This window comes from Dendrobates tinctorius, unplaced genomic scaffold (genome assembly GCF_039654945.1).
Source record: "Dendrobates tinctorius isolate UK_male_01 unplaced genomic scaffold, ASM3965494v1 ptg000021l, whole genome shotgun sequence".
Taxonomy (NCBI): domain Eukaryota; kingdom Metazoa; phylum Chordata; class Amphibia; order Anura; family Dendrobatidae; genus Dendrobates; species Dendrobates tinctorius.
Window position 1 is genome coordinate 25,709,445 of NW_027361689.1, and position 18,129 is coordinate 25,727,573.

Sequence of the window (18,129 nt, forward strand, 5' to 3'; positions counted from 1 at the left end):
GATCACTAGAGATCTGATAAACCTGCATGCAATTAGTCCAACCACACCCACACATCTGTGCACATGGGCAGAAAGAATGATGTGGGCGGGTTTACACCGAGCTCAGCAGAGAACAGGTAGATCAGAAGCAGTGAAAACAATTATATTACTAAAACAGCAGCAAGCAGCCCAGTAAGTGACACATTGCTGGAATCATGGCCTCTGCCCCTACATCATGCTACTCTCAGATGAGGCAGCAAAAATCAGGTGATAGATTCACTCTAAGTCCCATATAATCTAAAATAAGTACAAGCCAGTATTAAATTCCAGAGCCTTTGTTCACAGTTATACTGCCCTCAATGTTAACAGTCAATGAGCTTATCGCTGGACACACCCATAACATCTTAGTTCCAACAATAGAGGACACAGTGTAAAACAGAAAAGAGCGTCAGAATCGGGGGAGAGCAGCAGATTGTATAAGGTGTTTAAAAGAATATTTTTGCGCAAGTCACAGGTCATCTAATGCAGAAACATCTTTATTTTCTAGTGTACATTTAAATTGAATGTGAACTGTATGAAGCACTATGTGGGGTCATTATACTGTACCGAGCACTATTTGAGGCCATTATACTGTATGGGGCACTATGTGGGGCCATTATACTGTATGGAGCACTATGTGGGGCCATTATACTGTACGGAGCACTATGTGGGGTCATTATACTGTACGGAGCACTATGTGGGGCCATTATACTGTACGGAGCACTATGTGGGGTCATTATACTGTACGGAGCACTATGTGGGGTCATTATACTGTACGGAGCACTATGTGGGGTCATTATACTGTATGGGGCACTATGTGGGGCCATTATACTGTATGGAGCACTATTTGAGGCCATTATACTGTATGGGGCACTATGTGGGGCCATTATACTGTATGGAGCACTATGTGGGGTCATTATACTGTACCGAGCACTATTTGAGGCCATTATACTGTATGGGGCACTATGTGGGGCCATTATACTGTATGGAGCACTATGTGGGGCCATTATACTGTACGGAGCACTATGTGGGGCCATTATACTGTACGGAGCACTATGTGGGGCCATTATACTGTACGGAGCACTATGTGGGGCCATTATACTGTACGGAGCACTATGTGGGGTCATTATACTGTACGGAGCACTATGTGGGGTCATTATACTGTATGGGGCACTATGTGGGGCCATTATACTGTATGGGGCACTATGTGGGGCCATTATACTGTATGGGGCACTATGTGGGGCCATGATACTGTATGGAGCACTATTTGAGGCCATTATACTGTACGGGGCACTATGTGGGGCCATTATACTGTACGGAGCACTATGTGGGGCCATTATACTGTACGGAGCACTATGTGGGGTCATTATACTGTATGGAGGAGCACTATGTGGGGTCACTATACTGTACGGAGCACTATGTGGGGTCATTATACTGTATGGGGCACTATGTGGGGCCATTATACTGTATGGAGCACTATTTGAGGCCATTATACTGTATGGGGCACTATGTGGGGCCATTATACTGTATGGAGCACTAAGTGGGGCCATTATACTGTATGGAGCACTATGTGGGGTCATTATACTGTACGGAGCACTATGTGGGGTCATTATACTGTACCGAGCACTATTTGAGGCCATTATACTGTATGGGGCACTATGTGGGGCCATCATACTGTATGGAGCACTATGTGAGGCCATTATACTGTACGGAGCACTATGTGGGGTCATTATACTGTACCAAGCACTATTTGAGGCCATTATACTGTATGGGGCACTATGTGGGGCCATTATACTGTATGGAGCACTATGTGGGGCCATTATACTGTATGGAGCACTATGTGAGGCCAAAATACTGTATGGGCCACTATGTGGGCCCATTATACTGTATGGAGCACTATGTGGGGCCATTATACTGTACGGAGCACTATGTGGGGCCATTATACTGTACCGAGCACTATGTGAGGCCATTATACTGTATGGAGAACTATGTGGGGCCATTATACTGTATGGAGCACTATGTGGGGCCATTATACTGTATGGAGCACTATGTGGGGCCATACTGTACGGAACACTATGTGGGGCCATTATACTGTACGGAGCACTATGTGGGGCCATTATACTGTACCGAGCACTATGTGGGCCCATTATACTGTACCGAGCACTATGTGGGCCCATTATACTGTACCGAGCACTATGTGAGGCCATTATACTGTACCGAGCACTATGTGGGGCCATTATACTGTACCGAGCACTATGTGGGGCCATTATACTGTATGGAGCACTATGTGGGCCCATTATACTGTATGGAGCACTATATGGGCCCATTATACTGTATGGAGCACTATGTGAGGCCATTATACTGTATGGAGCACTATGTGGGGCCATTATACTGTATGGAGCACTATGTGGGGCCATTATACTGTATGGAGCACTATGTGAGGCCATTATACTGTATTGAGCACTATGTGGGCCCATTATACTGTATGGAGCACTATATGGGCCCATTATACTGTATGGAGCACTATGTGGGGCCATTATACAGTATGGAGCACTATGTGGGGCCATTATACAGTATGGAGCACTATGTGGGGCCATTATACTGTATGGAGCACTATGTGGGGCCATTATACTGTATGGAGCACTGTGAGGCCATTATACTGTATGGAGCACTATGTGGGGCCATTATACTGTATGGAGCACTATGTGGGCCCATTATACTGTATGGAGCACTATGTGAGGCCATTATACTGTATGGAGCAGTATGTGGGGCCATTATACTGTATGGAGCACTATGTGGGGCCATTATACTGTATGGAGCACTATGTGGGGCCATTATACTGTATGGAGCACTATGTGGGGCCATTATACTGTATGGAGAACTATGTGGGGCCATTATACTGTACCGAGCACTATGTGGGGCCATTATACTGTATGGAGCACTATGTGGGGCCATTATACTGTATGGAGCACTATGTGGGGCCATTATACTGTATGGAGCACTATGTGGGGCCATTATACTGTATGGAGCACTATGTGGAGCCATTATACTGTATGGAGCACTATGTGGGGCCATTATACTGTATGGAGCACTATGTGGGGCCATTATACTGTATGGAGCACTATGTGGGGCCATTATACTGTATGGAGCACTATGTTAGGCCATTATACTATATGGAGGACTTTGTGGGTCCATTATACTATATGGAGGACTTTGGGGGTCCATTATACTGTATGGAGCACTATGTGGGTCCATTATACTGTATGGAGCACTATGTGACCCCATTATACTGTATGGAGCACTATTTGAGCCCATTATACTGTATGGAGCACTATGTGAGGCCATTATACTGTATGAAGCACTATGTGAGGCCATTATACTGTATGGAGCACTATGTGGGGCCATTATACTGTATGGAGCACTCTGTGGGTCCATTATACTGTATGGAGCACTATGTGGGTCCATTATACTGTATGGAGCACTATGTGACCCCATTATACTGTATGGAGCACTATGTGAGCCCATTATACCATATGGAGGACTAAGTGGGGATTACAGTTGGAGAATCACACTGTGATGGGGGTCGCCATTCTTTGTCAGCCGTACAGTATTGTCACCATTCCTGGAGGGTACCATCGAGGAGTTTACTTTACGGGTATCATATGGTGCTTGGAGAGCACTTCTGTTGGCATCATACTTTATCTGGTTATCTGTATTATTCTAGATGTTTCATCTTTTATTACATATTTAAACTAGGCCATTGGGCCATATGCCGTTTACTGCTCTTACATAACATATTACATTATTCTAATATTTTATTCTAAAATCTATTAATTAAAATGTACTTTGCTTGTGGGACAACCCCTTTAAGTTACTTTCCAAATGAAAAAAGTTTAGCGTTATATTTGAGAAGGGAAAACTTAGTTGTAAACATATTGTTTTTTTTTAATAAATATCAAGGTTTGCCCACTTTGTCCAAGCTTTTAATTTTGGCCTCAGTGTAACCGAGCTTGACATCGCTGTTCCAGACACTTCTTAGTCTGTCAGAGAATCCACATGCACCTTAGCAGAAATGGACTCAGACCCTATTTTACACAGCAAATGAGCATTTGCAAAGGTGAATGTCAAAGGGGGAGGGTGTCAGAAGTGAAATCACCTACTGTGAATGGTGGATCCTGTGCCATCTACAGTATATAGAGGTGCTATCAATCACTGTACAGGAGGAGGAGGTGAGCTGTGACATCACCTATTGTCAATGGTGGATCCTGTCTTAACTACTGTATATAGAGGTGCTATCAGTCATTGTACAGGAGGAGGAGGCGAGCTGTGTTATCACCTATTGTCAATGGTGGATCATGTGCTGTCTACTATATATATATATATATATATATATATATATAGGTGGTGAAAGTTATTGCACAAGAAGTGTAGAAGGTGAGCTGTGACATGAAGTACTGTTAATGGTGGGTCCTGTGTTATCTACAGGATATAGATATCATCAGTCATTGTACAGAAGAAGGTGATGAATGACAGATCCCTTGTTTCTACTGAATAGAGATGTTATCATTGTACAGGAGGAGGAGGAGGTGGGTTGTAACAACCTATTGTAGATGATGAACCTTGTGTTATATACAGTATATAAAGGTGTTCTTCATTGTACAGCTGGAGGTGGTGAGCTGTAATATCACCTATTGTAAGGCTGCTAAATGAGGTTTTGATAGAAAAATAGGAAGTGTAAGTCTAAAAAATAAACTCTAGTCAGTGTGAAAACTTCAAGATTTACCATTTATTTTTTAAATGTGATATGAAAAAAAAAAATAACAAAAAATGTAAAAATGTATTGAAAAATATTTATACAATAGGTCATTTTCTGATGATGAATTCTCTTTAAATAAAGCTGCAGCAGAAATCCAGACAAAATCCTTATTAATTCTGGAGGCATAAGAGCGTCACCGCAGACGTGGTTACACGTACAGTAAGTGGGAGCAGGAGGTTGTGCATTTCGGCTGGATTGGAGGCTGCAAATGAATTTTCGGAGCCGGCCTAATACCCCCCCAGACTAATTCCTGCAGGGATCCTAGCGAGCTTCAATTTCAGAATGAGCGCGGCGGCGCTTACACACCGGGCAGCTGGAATAAAGTGTCCGCGGCGCAGAATCCCATAAGCCGCGGGTCTATTTTAAGGCGTCGCTGCCCGCGTGCTCTCGGCCTATAAATCCTTTGTCCTTGCAGGAAGCCGAGGTGTCGGATCATTCCTATTCCATCTGTGTAGCCTGATATTATCCGCACAGAGGTGGGAGCGCGGCTGCCGGCCAACTCCTCAAGGCTGTGTATGCATTAATGATTACACTATGTACTATGGATTTTACTGGAGAAAACACCGCGCTTTCTGGCCCTCGCGACTTTTCTATAGGAGCTTGGAGAGAGAAACAAATCGCAAATCTTTTTTTTAAATTTAAGGTGTTTTTCAGGGAAAAAAAAATGGAACATGAAGAATAACCTTTTATAAGTGATGACAACGCGGCGGCATCACCGTGCAGCTTATCCTGCAGTGTCCACGTCAGAAATCATTTCTCCCCATTGTGCACGAAGAAGGGAGCAACCACAGGTCTCATCACCAATCCGATACACCGTACTAGAAGGGCTCATCCACAAACCTGACTATGGTTTCCAATACCCACCAGCAGAATAGTGAGCGCAGCTCTGGGGTATAATACAGGATGTAACTCAGGATCAGTAATGTAATATATGTACACAGTGACTGCACCAGCAGAATAGTGAGCGCAGCTCTGGGGTATAATACAGGATGTAACTCAGGATCAGTAATGTAATATATGTACACAGTGACTGCACCAGCAGAATAGTGAGTGCAGCTCTGGGGTATAATACAGGATGTAACTCAGGATCAGTAATGTAATATATGTACACAGTGACTGCACCAGCAGAATAGTGAGCGCAGCTCTGGGGTATAATACAGGATGTAACTCAGGATCAGTAATGTAATATATGTACACAGTGACTGCACCTGCAGAATAGTGAGTGCTGCTCTGGAGTATAATACAGGATGTAACTCAGGATCAGTAATGTAATATATGTACACAGTGACTGCACCAGCAGAATAGTGAGTGCAGCTCTGGAGTATAATACAGGATGTAACTCAGGATCAGTAATGTAATATATGTACACAGTGACTGCACCTGCAGAATAGTGAGCGCAGCTCTGGGGTATAATACAGGATGTAACTCAGGATCAGTAATGTAATGTATGTACACAGTGACTGCACCAGCAGAATAGTGAGTGCAGCTCTGGAGTATAATACAGGATGTAACTCAGGATCAGTAATGTAATGTATGTGTACTCGTACAGTGACTGCACCAGCAGAATAGTGAGTGCAGCTCTGGAGTATAATACAGGATGTAACTCAGGATCAGTAATGTAATGTAATGTATGTACACAGTGACTGCACCAGCAGAATAGTGAGTGCAGCTCTGGAGTATAATACAGGATGTAACTCAGGATCAGTAATATAATGTATGTACACAGTGACTGCACCAGCAGAATAGTGAGTGCAGCTCTGGAGTATAATACAGGATGTAACTCAGGATCAGTAATGTAATGTATGTACACAGTGACTGCACCAGCAGAATAGTGAGTGCAGCTCTGGAGTATAATACAGGATGTAACTCAGGATCAGTAATGTAATGTATGTACACAGTGACTGCACCAGCAGAATAGTGAGTGCAGCTCTGGAGTATAATACAGGATGTAACTCAGGATCAGTAATGTAATGTATGTACATAGTGACTGCACCAGCAGAATAGTGAGTGCAGCTCTGGAGTATAATACAGGATGTAACTCAGGATCAGTAATGTAATGTAATGTATGTACACAGTGACTGCACCAGCAGAATAGTGAGTGCAGCTCTGGAGTATAATACAGGATGTAACTCAGGATCAGTAATGTAATGTATGTACACAGTGACTGCACCAGCAGAATAGTGAGTGCAGCTCTGGAGTATAATACAGGATGTAACTCAGGATCAGTAATGTAATATATGTACACAGTGACTGCACCTGCAGAATAGTGAGTGCAGCTCTGGGGTATAATACAGGATGTAACTCGGGATCAGTAATGTAATGTATGTACACAGTGACTGCACCAGCAGAATAGTGAGTGCTGCTCTGGAGTATAATACAGGATGTAACTCAGGATCAGTAATGTAATATATGTACACAGTGACTGCACCTGCAGAATAGTGAGTGCTGCTCTGGAGTATAATACAGGATGTAACGCAGGATCAGTAATGTAATATATGTACACAGTGACTGCACCTGCAGAATAGTGAGTGCAGCTCTGGAGTATAATACAGGATGTAACTCAGGATCAGTAATGTAATGTATGTACACAGTGACTGCACCAGCAGAATAGTGAGTGCAGCTCTGGAGTATAATACAGGATGTAACTCAGGATCAGTAATGTAATATATGTACACAGTGACTGCACCTGCAGAATAGTGAGTGCAGCTCTGGGGTATAATACAGGATGTAACTCAGGATCAGTAATGTAATATATGTACACAGTGACTGCACCAGCAGAATAGTGAGTGCAGCTCTGGAGTATAATACAGGATGTAACTCAGGATCAGTAATGTATGTACACAGTGACTGCACCAGCAGAATAGTGAGTGCTGCTCTGGAGTATAATACAGGATGTAACTCAGGATCAGTAATGTAATATATGTACACAGTGACTGCACCTGCAGAATAGTGAGTGCAGCTCTGGAGTATAATACAGGATGTAACTCAGGATCAGTAATGTAATGTATGTACACAGTGACTGCACCAGCAGAATAGTGAGTGCAGCTCTGGAGTATAATACAGGATGTAACTCAGGATCAGTAATGTAATATATGAACACAGTGACTGCACCTGCAGAATAGTGAGTGCAGCTCTGGGGTATAATACAGGATGTAACTCAGGATCAGTAATGTAATATGTACACAGTGACTGCACCAGCAGAATAGTGAGTGCAGCTCTGGAGTATAATACAGGATGTAACTCAGGATCAGTAATGTATGTACACAGTGACTGCACCAGCAGAATAGTGAGTGCAGCTCTGGAGTATAACATAGGATGTAACTCAGGATCAGTAATGTAATGTTTGTACACAGTGACTGCACCAGCAGAATAGTGAGTGCAGCTCTGGGGTATAATACAGGATGTAACTCAGGATCAGTAATGTATGTACACAGTGACTGCACCAGCAGAATAGTGAGTGCAGCTCTGGAGTATAATACAGGATGTAACTCAGGATCAGTAATGTAATGTATGTACACAGTGACTGCAGCAGCAGAATAGTGCGTGCAGCTCTGGGGTATAATACAGGATGTAACTCAGGATCAGTAATGTAATGTATGTACACAGTGACTGAACCAGCAGAATAGTGAGTGCAGCTCTGGGGTATAATACAGGATGTAACTCAGGATCAGTAATGTAATGTATGTACAGAGTGACTGCACCAGCAGAATAGTGAGTGCAGCTCTGGGGTATAATACAGGATGTAACTCAGGATCAGTAATGTAATGTATGTACACAGTGACTGCACCAGCAGAATAGTGAGTGCAGCTCAGGAGTATAACATAGGATGTAACTCAGGATCAGTAATGTAATGTATGTACACAGTGACTGCAGCAGCAGAATAGTGAGTGCAGCTCTGGGGTATAATACAGGATGTAACTCAGGATCAGTAATGTAATGTATGTACACAGTGACTGCACCAGCAGAATAGTGAGTGCAGCTCTGGGGTATAATACAGGATGTAACTCAGGATCAGTAATGTAATGTATGTACACAGTGACTGCAGCAGCAGAATAGTGAGTGCAGCTCTGGGGTATAATACAGGATGTAACTCAGGATCAGTAATGTAATGTATGTACACAGTGACTGCACCAGCAGAATAGTGAGTGCAGCTCTGGGGTATAATACAGGATGTAACTCAGGATCAGTAATGTAATGTATGTACAGAGTGACTGCACCAGCAGAATAGTGAGTGCAGCTCTGGGGTATAATACAGGATGTAACTTAGGATCAGTAATGTAATGTATGTACACAGTGACTGCACCAGCAGAATAGTGAGTGCAGCTCAGGAGTATAACATAGGATGTAACTCAGGATCAGTAATGTAATGTATGTACACAGTGACTGCAGCAGCAGAATAGTGAGTGCAGATCTGGGGTATAATACAGGATGTAACTCAGGATCAGTAATGTAATGTATGTACACAGTGACTGCACCAGCAGAATAGTGAGTGCAGCTCTGGGGTATAATACAGGATGTAACTCAGGATCAGTAATGTAATGTATGTACAGAGTGACTGCACCAGCAGAATAGTGAGTGCAGCTCTGGGGTATAATACAGGATGTAACTCAGGATCAGTAATGTAATGTATGTACACAGTGACTGCACCAGCAGAATAGTGAGTGCAGCTCTGGAGTATAACATAGGATGTAACTCAGGATCAATAATGTAATGTATGTACACAGTGACTGCACCAGCAGAATAGTGAGTGCAGCTCTGGAGTATAATACAGGAGGTAACTCAGGATCAGTAATGTAATGTATGTGACAGCACCAGCAGAATAGTGAGTGCAGCTCTGGGGTATAATACAGGATGTAACTCAGGATCAGTACAGGATCAGTAATGTAATGTATGTACACAGTGACTGCACCAGCAGAATAGCGAATGTTGCTCTGGGGTATAATACAAGATGTAACTCAGGATCAGTAATGTAACGTATGCACACAGTGACTGCACCAGCAGAATAGTGAGTGCAGCTCTGGAGTATAATACAGGATGTAATTCAGGATCAGTAATGTATGTACACAGTGACTGCACCAGCAGAATAATGAGTGTAGCTCTGGAGTATAAAACAGGATGTAACTCAGGATCAGTAATGTAATGTATGTACACAGTGACCGCACCAGCAGAATAGTGAGTGTAGCTCTGGAGTATAATACAGGATGTAATTCAGGATCAGTAATGTATGTACACAGTGACTGCACCAGCAGAATAATGAGTGTAGCTCTGGAGTATAATACAGGATGTAACTCAGGATCAGTAATGTAATGTATGTACACAGTGACTGCACAAGCAGAATAGTGAGCGCAGCTCTGGGGTATAATACAGGATGTAACTCAGGATCAGTAATGCATTTACAGGTTTGTGCAACGTTTTAAGTAGATTATATTCAGAAATACGGTATAAGGAAATTAAAAGATGATGTTGCTTTTACAGCAGTTGCCCAAAAATTACTGTACTCTCGATGTACTCCTAAAATGATTGACTAGAACTTGCCAATACACCACTGCCCCAAAAAACCTATATCAACACGTTTCCAGGTGCCAGCTACCCCACTTCCATTTTTGATCTTGCTACTACGTCGCCATGTCATCTGTGGGGCTATCAAGGAAGCTGGATGAATGACTTATTTCAGTAGCCAAGGTAGCCAGCCTTCTCTGGCCTGTGCATTTTTGGTGTAGCTTTTTAACACTGCTCAAAAAAATAAATGGAACATTAAAACAACAGAATATAACTCCAATTAAATCAAACTTCTGTGAAATCAAGCTGTCCATTTAGGAAGTAACACTGATTGACAATCAATTTCACATGCTGTTGTGCAAATGGAATAGACAACAGATGGAAATTTTTGGCAATTATCAAGACACCCTCAATAAAGGAGTGGTTCTGCAGGTGGGGACCACAGACCACATCTCAGTACCAATGCTTTCTGGCTGATGTTTTGGTCACTTTTGAATGTTGGTTGTGCTTTCACACTCGTGGTAGCATGAGACGGGCTCTGCAACCCACACAAGTGGCTCAGGTAGTTCAGCTCATCCAGGAGGGCACATCAATGTGAGCTGTGGCAAGAAGGTTTGCCATGTCTGTCAGCGTAGTGTTCAGAGGCTGGAGGCGCTACCAGGAGACAGGCCAGTACACCAGGAGACGTGGAGGGGGCCATAGGAGGGCAACAACCCTGCAGCAGGACCGCTAGCTCCACCTTTGTGCAAGGAGAAACAGGAGGAGCACTGCCAGATCCCTGCAAAATGACCTCTAGCAAGCTACAAATGTGCATGTGTCTGCACAAATGGTTAGAAACAGACTCCATGAGGATGGTCTGAGTGCCCGACGCCCACAGATGGGGGTTGTGATCACAGCCCAACACCATCCAGGACACTTAGCATTTGCCACAGAACACCAGGATTGGCAAATTCGCCATTGGCGCCCTGTGCTATTCACAGATGAAAGCAGGTTCACACTGAGCACATGTGACAGAGTCTGGAGACACCGTGGAGAGCGATCTGCTGCCTGCAACATCCTTCAGCATGACAGGTTTGGCTGTGGGTCAGTAATGGTGTGGGGTGGCATTTCTTTTGAAGGCCGCACAGCCCTCCATGTGTTCGCCTGAGGTAGCCTGACTGCCACTAGGTACCGAGATAAGATTCTCAGACCCCTTGTAAGACCATATGCTGGTGCAGTTGGCCCTGGGTTCCTCCTGATGCAGAACAATGCCAGACCTCATGTGGCTGGATTGTGTCAGCAGTTCCTGCAAGATGAAGGCATTGAAGCTGTGGACTGGCCCGCCCATTCCCCAGACCTGAATCTGATTGAGCACATCTGGGACATCATGTCTCATTCCATCCACCAACGTCACATTGCACCACAGGCTGTCCAGGAGTTGGCGGATGCTTTAGTCCAGGTTTGGGAGGAGATCCCGCAGGAGACCATCCGCCACCTCATCAGGAGCATGCCCAGGCGTTGTAGGGCGGTCATACAGGCACGTGGAAGCCACACACACTACTGAGCATCATTTCCTTGTCTTGACGCATTTCCACTGAAGTTGGATCAGCCTGTAATGTGATTTTCCACTTTGATTTGGAGAATCCTTCCAAATCCAGACCTCCATGGGATATTCATTTTGATTTACATTGATCATTTTTATGTTTTCTTGTTCTCAAGGCATGCCACTGTGTAATGAATAAAGATTTGCAGCTGCGATATTTCATTCAGTGATATCTACGAAGAGGTATCTTAGTGTTCCCTTTATTTTTCTGAGCAGTGTATATGCTTTTCAGTGCAGAAATTCTGTCCTGTGTTGACTACAGGGCTATACATAGAGATGCCCAGGTGATTTACTAAAAAGAGATTAACCTATGAAAAAAACAATTTGGGAAACCATCTCTTTATTGGACAACCCCATCAAGCACGCTTGTGATGTAAAGAATGAGAAAAAAACCCAGAGCTATGAACCCAGAATTCCATGTAGGATATTGGCTGAGGAGCCACTTGACCTCTGCCGGCTCTTGATGTATAGAGCGGGCAGCAGCTGCTGCCGCGGCGTTCCCGTGCCGGCTCCTCATCAGGTGGCGCTTGTTTGAGACAATCCTGCATCCATGATTGGGAAGTGATTGAACGGCTTTTAATAAAAGTGGGCTTTTTTGCATTCATGCCCCTGAAGCGGTGTGTGCTCCTCTTACTTATTTAATCGCGAGTCTGGCTTAGCTCTCCAAAGAAAGAAAAGCAATTTAGTGCTGTACAAGTAACAAAGGGCGATGGCGGAAGGGATGGGATCTGCTGAGAAGGCCCCCATTCTTAATGCTTGCTAATGTTCCGCTCCCTTATTTGATGTGTCTTGCTTCTTTCTATTAAAATGTATTAACATATTGAGTGGAAAACATAAAAACAGTCATTTAAATATGTATGAGCGCGCGTCTGATGTGCTCCTTTCAATTACGCCTCGCGCCGGACTTACTTGCACCGCGGCTCCTCGCACCAGTCTTTCTCGCGGTGCTCCTGCTCGTTCCAGGCGACAATCTTCAGCTCGCCGGCTTCAAAGCTGTGACAGGAAAGTAAACAAAGATAAGAAATACAACGGAAGCACAAAAAAGAAAAATAATGATAATAAAATAATAAGAAAAAAAGGACCCAATGCCGACCACAGACGCAGATAATTCGCTTTCCATTTGGGTCTAATGATCCGATGCTTTTCGCTTACCAGACTGATTGATGGGCAACATAAAAACATTCAAGAGATTGTTGTAGGGCTCGGAAAAGTTACAGAGCGACTTGGGGGACTAGGGCCTTTGAATGTAAGGTGTCACTGCGTTGGGACCTCCAGCAATCAGTCTGTCTGGAAACATGCAATTAAATGTTCAATTTATCTGCAGCGCAGTCACTGGAGGAATTAAGTATTACACGGATCAGAGAGAGACGATATTTTGCTACCACTCTCCATTTCAGCCAAAAGTGTATCCTGCACAGAGGACCCCCTTTACAAACGGAGCAGATTTCTTGCTATTTAATATGAGAGCAGCATAATGTAGTTGCAGAGAGATGGACTCCAAGGATATGTGACTTGCTCAGCAGCTTGAGGTAGTTTCAATACAATCAGTGTTTTATCAGTAGGAGATTACCACTGCAAGACTAGGTGTCACATGCAAGGCAGTCCAGCTGAATGTGTGACCCCGCCCCCAACACCGATTGGTAGCAATGTATACTGTATACAAGAGGCCGCATACAATAGAATAGAAGCTTATAGAGCCAAAAATCACCAAAATACAGAGCTGAACGGCACAATGGGCAGAAGTTTTCACAAAATTACATCATCTGTACTGGAGCCGTCAAAGGAAACCTGTTATCCAGGATTCCAATATTACACTGCTGACAGTGCGCTGTGCACCTCCCAACAGCACTGTGCGTCTCCCAACAGCACTTTCTGTGCTTCCCAATGGCGCCCTGTGCGCCTCCCAACGGCACGCTGTGCGCCTCCCAACAGCGCTTTCTGCGCTTCCCAACGGCACGCTGTGCGCCTCCCAATGGTGCGCTGTGCACCTCTCAACAGCGCATTCTGCGCTTCCCAACGGCGCCCTGTGCACCTCCCAACGGCACGATGTGCGCCTCCCAAAGGCGCTTTCTGCGCCTCCCAATGGCACACTGGGCGCCTCCCTGAGGGGTTTGGTTATTAAGCCCCCAGCAGTCACTGAGGTCGGTCCGTACACTCCCATCAGACTGCTTGGAGCTGATTGCTATGACAGGTTACCCTTAAAAGCAGATTTTCTGCACACAGAAAAAAAATGTATTGGGCAAAAAAGTAGAGTGCACGCTACATGGAAGACCTTGTCGAGCTTTCATATACAGGTGTAAATCCCCTTACAGTGTAGGTAACACATTTTGCTCCATGTCCTAAAAAACATGCAAAGCACAAAATCCTGATGACAAAAAAAACCAACGTGTGTGCATGAGAATTCTGAAATCTCAGATTTTGCTGACACTGAAGGCAGCTGAAAATTACCATTAAAAAGCGCAGCAAAAACACCCAGTGTGAACTTAGCCTTAAAGGGAATTTGTCTGCAACTTTTTGGTATGTAAACAGAGCACCACTATGTAGAAGCAGACACCCTTATTTCAGGGATGTGTCACTTACTGGGATGTCTTTGCTGTTTCAATACAATCAGTGTTTTATCAGCAGGAGATTATCACTACAGGACAACTGTCCTCGTGCCTCCTAGCCCAACCCGAACCCAACACTGATCAGCAGCTTTCTGTCACTATCCAGTGTGCACAGAAATTAGCCCATCAGTGGTGTGGGCGGGGTTATACACAGGACAGCATTCAGAGCTCTGCTAGGTCTGCAGCAGAAAAGACAGTTTACTGGGTGCAGCAGTTGTGACACAAAGTGTTACATTGCTGGAATCAGGGCCTCAGTCACTACATCATGCTGCTCAGATTGTAGAAATATGCTGATGGATTCCCTTTAATATAACTGTCATACAATAATGTTATGTCCACAAATACATTTACCCCTTTAATATACAGGTTATATGAACAGCCAGTGATAAGTGGCCATGCAGTCTGATGTCGCTTCTCCATAAGGAAAAATAGGATCAGATGTCGAAAATGGAACCTGGAAGATCCTCTTTTCTTTATGATGGCAGCAGTAAGCAGGGGGTCGGGGAGACCCCAAGAGATCTGTAGGAGATGACATGCTGACAGCTGTGTGATCTACAGTTGTGCTCAAAAGTTTACATACCCCAGCAGAAATTTTTGCTTTCTTGGCCTTTTTTCAGATAATATGAATGAAAACACCAAAACTTTTTCTCCACTCATGGTTAGTGGTTGGGTGAAGCCGTTTATCATCAGTCTACTGTCTTTCTGGTAAAATCATATTGACAAGCCAAAACAGCCAATTGACCCTGATCAAAAGTTTACATACCCCATTTCTTAATACCGTGTGTTGCCCCCGCTAACATCAATGACCGCTTGAAGTCTTTTGTGGTAGTTGTGGATGAGGTTCTTTATTTTCTCAGATGGTAAAGCTGCCCACTCTTCTTGGTAAAAAGTCTCCAGTTCCTGTAAATTCCTGGGCTGTCTAGCATTAACTGTGTGCTTGAGATCTCCCCAGAGTGGCTCAATGATATTGAGGTCAGGAGACTGAGATGGCCACTCCAGAACCTTCACTTTGTTCTGCTGTAGCCAATGACAGGTCAACTTGGCCTTGTGTTTTTGATCGCTGTCACGTTGGAACGTCCAAGTACGTCCCAAGCGCAGCTTCTTGGCTAATGATTGCAAATTTGACTCCAGTATTTGCTGATAGCGTGCTGCATTCAACTTTCTTTGACCAACTTTCCTGTGCCATTTTGGCTCACACATCCTCAAAACATTAGTGATCCACCTCTGTGCTTTACAGTAGGAATGGTGCTCCTTTCATCATAGGCCTTGTTGACCTCTCTCCAAATGTAACATGTCTCTGCTGTTTTGCGTATTCTAGGTGAGATACTTTGTGACATTTGCGCAGTAATGGCTTTCTTCTGGCGACTCGACCATGCAGCCCATTTTTCTTCAAATGCCTCCTTATTGTGCACCTTGAAACAGCCACACCGCTAGTTTTCAGAGAGTCCAGTATTTCAGCTGATGATATTTGTGGGTTTTTCTTTGCATTCCTAACATTGCTCCTGGCAGTGGACAAACTTTTTGCTTGTCTACCTGACCGTGGTTTTGTTTTACAGAACCCCTGATTTTCCATTTGTTAATCACAGTTTGAATGCTGCAGACTGACATTATCAATTCCTTGGATATCTTTTTGTATCCCTTTCCTGTTTTATACAGTTCAACTACCTTTACCCGTAGATCCGTTGACAATTTTTTTTTGCTTTCTCCATGACTTACAATCCAGAACTGTCAGTGGCTGGATGAAAGATGCAAGAGTCTGTGTGTATCCCAGAAACTCACTCAGGCTTTATGCACACACACGGATTACAAGCAAACAGGTCACAGGTGAGGATGTTACCTTTAGTAGCCATTCAAACCCATTTGTGTCAACTTCTGTGCATGTTGTAAGGCCAAAATCACCAGTGTGTGTGAAGTTTTGATCAGGGTCATTTGGATGTTTTGGGTTGTCAAAGAAGTTTGACAATAAATGGCTTCACCCAACCACTAACCATGAGTGGAGAAAAAGTTTAGAGTTGTGGTGCTATTCATTCTCTGAAAAAAAGTCCAAGAAAGCAAAATTCAGCTGGGGTATGTAAACTTTTGAGCACAACTGTATATTTTCTACCAGCACCTTTCGCATGGACGTATATTTTCTATGACACGGGTACAAGTGTACAAATTACCGCTTTTCCCATTTACAGCTCTGAGCATTAAATGCTGCATTTTCTGGGACGTAACATTTACTATACACGTAATGCTCTTTAAAAAGCCGCTCTTGTCCAGGACCTTTCCCCTTCATTCGGAAAATAATTGTTTTTCACATGTGCAATTAACATTTTCCTCACTTGACACTGCGGCAGTGTTAAATCTCGCTGCTGACACGGAATTTTACAGTACAGTGAATGTGAAAGAACATTTCGATAAACCTAAAATAATCCAGTGACCTTTAAATCGCATTACTTTGCTTTCTACCCAACCGCTCGCAACTTCAACATTGCGCTTCCATGCTTACAGGTGCGGCAGTCTTTACCCAACGTACCTACTTTGCTCATTGGTTCTTTTTTTGCAGACGTCCTCCATCACTGTCATAGCTTCCTCCTCCAGTGAATGGAGAATAAGGTAACTAGTTGCAGCGGTCATTGTCTCTGAGCCACAAAAAGCCTTCTCGATTGGCTGCAGTGGTCATTTTCTCAATGAGCCAGAAAGAACCTTCTCAATGGGCCGTAGCAGCCATTTTCTCTATGAACAAGAAGGAACCTTCTCGATTGGCTGCTCCAGTCATTTTCTCCCTGAGCTAAAAAAAAACATCCTGATTGGCTACTACAAAAAAGGTTCCTTCTGGCTCATAGAGAAAGTGACCACTGCAGCCAATCAATGGCCATCTGACTACCGCACTGATAAGGAAGCCGGGAGACACCGGCAGCAGTAACTAGGGGCAGTGAGGTCCAGCAAGTGAGGATTTTCTATCCCTTTTAAATTATACTAAATATATCGGTACTTTCAATAGCTATTTTTATTTCTTCGGCAAAACCCATATTTAGATGTGCCGGATTTGAGGCAGAATAATTGCAGATAGCCTAAGGATTTGAAAGCAAAATCAAGGCCAAAATCTTTTGGCATGTATTGTGATTGCAGTATGGCGACGCACCTTCTATATATGGTTGTCCAGTCATCTAATGTACATGATAATGGGCATAAATCCCAGCGATAAGAAAGAAGGGTTGGGCATGTCGGATTTCAGCATGCCTGATCCCTTGGCAGTAAGGTGAGGGGCTCTAGGGAGGAAAAGCTCTGATCCTCCAGCTATCTGTATCACCAGATTCATTTGCTCATTAATGACTTACTATCCTGTTTATTAAATGCCGTCGTCCGTCTACAAGTTTACACAGCAATTACCAACCGGAGCTGCCATGATCATTCGGGAAAAAAAAAAATCTACTATCAGTAATTAGTCTTCATGCTGACAGTGTATACATATAAACACATTTTAAAAAAGGCACAAGAGTGAAAAAGCGCAGTTACTTACCGTTAACGGTATTTCTCTGAGCCCATGACGGCACCACGGAGAGAGGGGATCCGTCCCATGGGGACAGGAAACCTACAGATAAAAAGGCGGTACCTCTCTTCCG

At 43.9% G+C, this 18,129-nt stretch overlaps 1 protein-coding gene across 3 annotated transcripts in view; it reads right to left on the reverse strand.

Moving 5' to 3' along the window:
• NBAS (NBAS subunit of NRZ tethering complex) overlaps positions 1–18,129 on the reverse strand; it is an 816,956-nt gene that overhangs the window by 572,027 nt on the left and 226,800 nt on the right. For all 3 annotated transcript variants that reach the window (XM_073568249.1, XM_073568248.1, XM_073568250.1), the window contains exon 22: positions 12,825–12,908. In XM_073568249.1, the coding sequence (XP_073424350.1) occupies positions 12,825–12,908 (84 nt within the window). The remainder of the gene's footprint in view (positions 1–12,824; positions 12,909–18,129) is intronic.